The following is a 4,837-nucleotide window of genomic DNA, read 5'->3' on the forward strand; positions in this document are numbered from 1 at the left end:
ATTGTAGGTTTTTATTTACCATAAGTTATCAAAGATGAATAGTTTGTATTTCAGAGAGGAGAATCTTACAGCTGTGGTAGGAGTAAGGTTTCTTAATGTATCTGATTGAAGGAGCTTCACACTAGTTTTCTTTATCTGTAGCTAAAGCTACATTTAGCCCTTTAGCTCCGTTTCCCCCTCTTGCGCCTCTTTAACAGCCAATGTTGAGGCATTTATTAAGCGTTAATACATTGTTTATGTGATTATGTTTGTTCACCTCAAAACGTTAAGTTTACAACGGGTGTTTTATTTAGTTTTTTCCTGAAAATGTCTGTGAATAGTCATTAGCTCTGCTGTGTTGTCCCATCGTTAGACTTCCGTGACCGATCCTGCGCATGCGTATTTTCAGCTACAACCAGCCAATAGAAAACTGCCATATCTCTGTCGTCATATCTAAGCGACGACACGTCTTCAGCTTGCACCATGGCGGAATCCGAGTATGTATTTGTTTATAACAATATCTACCAACATCTGCCGTTTTATCCACGCGCAGTTATGGTTTTCTAACTCTTTTTAAGAAACATAAGCTTTATTTGTTTGGTTAGGGCTTGTATTGAGACGGAAAGAGGTAGATTAAGTACATTCTGGGTTGTCTGATTTCACATGGGATAAATAGCTAACGTAACAGTTCGTCACTATGTGAAATAATGAATGCTCAGTATAAATGGCAGTTCTGTAACATACGGCATCTTTACTGTATAATTTGAATGGTAATGGTGTGATTTACAAAAAATAAGCATTTTAAGAACAGAGTTACTGATATAGAAAGCTAAAGTTGTATGCTGCTAACTCTTTACGTCAGAGTAGAGTTGGCAGTCGTGTTTCAAACATGGTTTATGTGTTTTATAAAGGTTTATTACTAACTTTAGCACTGTGACATGAACTTGATGAACAGTTGCCCCCTGCCGTTGATTTCACATGTTTTTATCTGTTATCTTTGACTGTATGTTTATATATTGTTGTTATCAGGCCAAAAAAGGTGATCAAGTTGGTCCCTGAGTATCTACTGAAGAAGAGAAAATCATACCAGGCCATCAAAGCCACACAAGCCAAGCTTGCACTGCTCGAGAAGAGAAAAGTAAGTGGGGAAGCTTTCACTCATTTGGATGAGTGCTTATTTACCAAACCTTTAGTCAAGATTTGTACAAATAAATGTATAACATGAAGTTCTAATTGATTTGGGATTTGGTTAATGATGGAAAGTTTGGTAAATAATGGTATGAAACATTCAAATGTATTATAAACAAGTTACTTGTAATGATTAGTTGTTCAGCACTAATTTGTACAAGATGTAGATTTAATGATAAACTAATGCACTGTAACATCTCGATGATTGTTCCCACAAAGCTTCTGAAATGTTTGGTAGTTTAATAAAAAGCATTGGTCTGAAATGTCATATTAATGTAGGAGCCTCTGGAAAGTGTTGAGGCAGTAGAATCTTTAGTTAACATTTTATTATTCAGTATTGCACTACTGCAGGGTGTTTATAATGATATGCAGCTAAATGTTTTTATTTGAGTCGTAAATAAATGACTAAATCCTAATAACATTTGATTTAATGCTACCCACATGCTGTACACCGCTGTAAATTATATAACATGTATTTTCTTTTTATTGCAGGTATCAAAAGGCAAGCCTTTGAAATTCAAACGTCTGGAAGACTTCTTGAAAGACAGCCATAGGAAGCATCGCGATGAAACTCGCATCCAGAGAATGGAGCACAGGCCGCCTGCCTCTCTGCCCCCTGAGAAGAATAAGCTGGCCTTTGCTGTCCGCATCAGAGAGTGAGTATTTTTACAGAGGCTCCTAGTTGTGTACAAAATTACTGTGCTCCCCCCATTCACCTTGTTTCCATGAGGAGAAACTGGAGAAATTATTATGTCTGGAACCTCTGGAGCAGAACTGGAAGCAGCAGTAAGCTCGTTATTTCCGGTGACCAAATATGGCATGCTGTTTGCACCATTGAAAATCACCTGATGTTGAAGCTAAAACCCAGACCCTTTGTCTTCCTTTAAAAAAACAAAACAAAAAAACCTTTGAACAAAATGGACAGTTTTGTTCAAAACTGTTCAACAAACAGTAATTTTAATTCTTTATATTTTTTATTACTTTTGGAAATACAGATACAATTGTTCTCATGTGGTATTTATGCACAGTAAAGTGAAGAGTCTTGAAGAGTCAATTTAAAAATGCAGTTTCTACTTGGAATAAATAGATAAAATAGATTAAATTTGGTGTGTTTTTAAAGTGCTGAGAAAAACTGGATAATAGATAGCCACAGTGGCTGCACAACGTGCTGAAAAAAATGATGTAGTATTTGCTTATATCTAATAGATGGATAGATGTACAACTTTATTTATCCCTGGGTGTAAGTGTGGTTGTCTTAGTGTCTTTTGGACATGAGGTACAAAAAACAAATACTCACTATTGACACAATTGAATGATTTTCTTCGCAGGATTAAAGGAGTCAGTCCCAAAGTCATGAAGGTTATCCACATGTTTAGGCTGAGGAAGATCTTCAGCGGAACCTTTATCAAAATCAACAAGACCTCGGTGGCCATGTTGAAGATGGTGGAGCCCTACGTGGCCTGGGGGTGAGTCAGACCGTTTAAAACTTTGTCTTTACATTACTGTTGCATTATGGGAAAAAACATGTTTGTTGTCTTGCCGACAGATTTCCAAACTTGAAGTCTGTTCGTGAGCTCATTCTGAAGAGAGGACAGACGAGGGTTGACAGGAAGAAGGTTCCTCTCACAGACAACACCTTCATTGAGCGGCACATAGGTAAGTCTCTCTCAATGAATCACCACTTTACAGTAATTAATGTTCTGATTTTTCACCTCATGAATAAGTTTGGTTTGTGGACAAAACATTTGTGAACATCAGGTTTGGGAAATGAGCATGTATCAGAAGTAACCCTCATCTCTAAAATACTATACGGTATAGGCAGGTATTTTGAGCTTTTCATGTGATATGATTTTAGCAGACATGTGATCACACTTTAAGGGAAAGATCAAGCTCACACCTTAAAAAACCTGTCCAAGTTCCTAACATACAGCCTAAAGAGCATCAGAGAAGTAACCGTGTTGTCCAGCAGAGAGCGCTGTGAGCACAGCCTGGCCTTATTCACTCTGAATGCCCTCATGGCCCAGACATTTTATGGTGATGTTTTGCTGTAAAAATTGAGGACACAACTAAGTGTATAACCTCCAGATATCGGTATCGGAGGTGAAAAGAGCAGATCGGTGCATCCCTATTTGTTGTGGTCTCTGTGGTGGTGCTGCTTTTTTTTGGCTGTTTTTGCTAAAACAGCCAAAAAAGCAGCAACAACCATGTTTGTCTGAAAGCATCTTTAGACCTGCTGTGTTTCACATGCATGTGTTTTTGCTCACAAAAGTGATGAATAATATTCTTATTAAGATGCCACCCATGTGCAAAGAAAAATGTATTTTTGTTTTGGCCTTTTGACATCCTCAGGTAAACACGGCATCATCTGTTTGGAGGACCTGATCCACGAGATCTGCTCGGTTGGTAAAAACTTCCGGGCCGTAAACAACTTCCTGTTGCCCTTCAAGCTGTCAGTGGCTCGTCACGCCGCCAGGGACAAGGCTGGTATCCTGAAGGACCTGGGAAACCCCGGGTTCCGCGGTACGGACATTAATGCTATCATCAGACAGCTGAACTGAGGAGGGAACGCCTGCAAGACGGATACTCACCTACAACACAAACAGGACGCTGTGCTCTGAGGAGCAAATACCACCAACAGCGACCTGGGTTTTTTGTCTCCTTGGCAGAGAAGGTCATGGGTTTCACCCCGGTTGTCTCTGGACACTTGAAGATGACAAAAAAGTGTGGTATTTTTTATCTTACCCATGTTCTTATTGTGCTGAACTGTTTAAAGGGTGTCCTTGACGATGGTGTGATGGTGCAGTTATGCTCCTTTTGTGATGAAAATGTAACAATATTGTACATTAAAGACGTGTTAGTAGCCACAGCGTTGCTCATGTTCCTCATGAGGATTAGGTCAGCACCTGCTCTGTATTATAAGTAGAGGGGGCTGAATAATGAGGGTGTTAACTTCACATAAGTCATATTACAGCTACTGTATTCAACAGATTTCAGTGTGGAAAGATCAGGATCAGTTTAACGCAGAGTAATTTATCCACTGAGTTGTAATTTACTGTTCATACACTTGTTTTTTACAATAAAAATAACTAAATGCTTCAGTACTTTTGCAGTGACGGCAACAATATTTATCAGACAATGACCGCAGACCAAGTCCATATTTGATCTCAAATTACACTCCTGCTGCCTAGATCAGATTTTTTTTTAACATCCTCCTTGACCCATATGTGAAATCTACATTTACGAGTTAACATTTGGGGAGACAAGTGTTAACATCAGTGAATTGATAATCATATTTGTGAAATACAATATTATGAAAACATTCACAGATTAAAAAATCATATTTTTTAAAGGTCACTTAATACTTCTTTCATTTTAAACCTTGATAGTCTGTGTCAGACACACACCAGCCCTGCCCATATATGGTATGTCAGGATATGATTTATAATCAAAGTAAAAAACTCACCTGTTCAGAATATCATACTCTCAGTGATCACACAGCACTGTTACATTTTATTGTCTTTTATTCTATTTTTATGTTAAAGACACTGGTGATATTTGTATCATGATGTACAATTATTATTATATCGAATTTAGTTGTTGATCATTGTATTGGATGTATTCAGAAACTTTTCACTGACTCTCTGGTCATGAACTAATGAATCCTTTGGGG

At 38.0% G+C, this 4,837-nt stretch overlaps 1 protein-coding gene across 1 annotated transcript; it reads left to right on the plus strand.

Moving 5' to 3' along the window:
- The first annotated feature begins 396 nt into the window (after positions 1-396).
- rpl7l1 (ribosomal protein L7-like 1) lies at positions 397-4,268 on the plus strand. The gene is made up of 6 exons (XM_058612624.1): positions 397-476; positions 1,009-1,117; positions 1,660-1,823; positions 2,496-2,633; positions 2,714-2,823; positions 3,517-4,268. The coding sequence occupies exons 1-6, from the start codon at positions 463-465 to the stop codon at positions 3,723-3,725; spliced, it is 744 nt and encodes a 247-aa protein (XP_058468607.1). The 5' UTR covers positions 397-462; the 3' UTR covers positions 3,726-4,268.
- Positions 4,269-4,837: the final 569 nt, after the last annotated feature.

The sequence above is a fragment of the Solea solea genome, chromosome 17, assembly GCF_958295425.1.
Source record: "Solea solea chromosome 17, fSolSol10.1, whole genome shotgun sequence".
NCBI classification, from domain to species: domain Eukaryota; kingdom Metazoa; phylum Chordata; class Actinopteri; order Pleuronectiformes; family Soleidae; genus Solea; species Solea solea.

Coding starts and splice junctions, on each gene's coding strand:
- rpl7l1 (XM_058612624.1), top strand. Junction 1,118..1,659: donor CACTGCTCGAGAAGAGAAAA/GTAAGTGGGGAA, acceptor TTTTTATTGCAG/GTATCAAAAGGCAAGCCTTT. Junction 2,824..3,516: donor CTTCATTGAGCGGCACATAG/GTAAGTCTCTCT, acceptor TGACATCCTCAG/GTAAACACGGCATCATCTGT.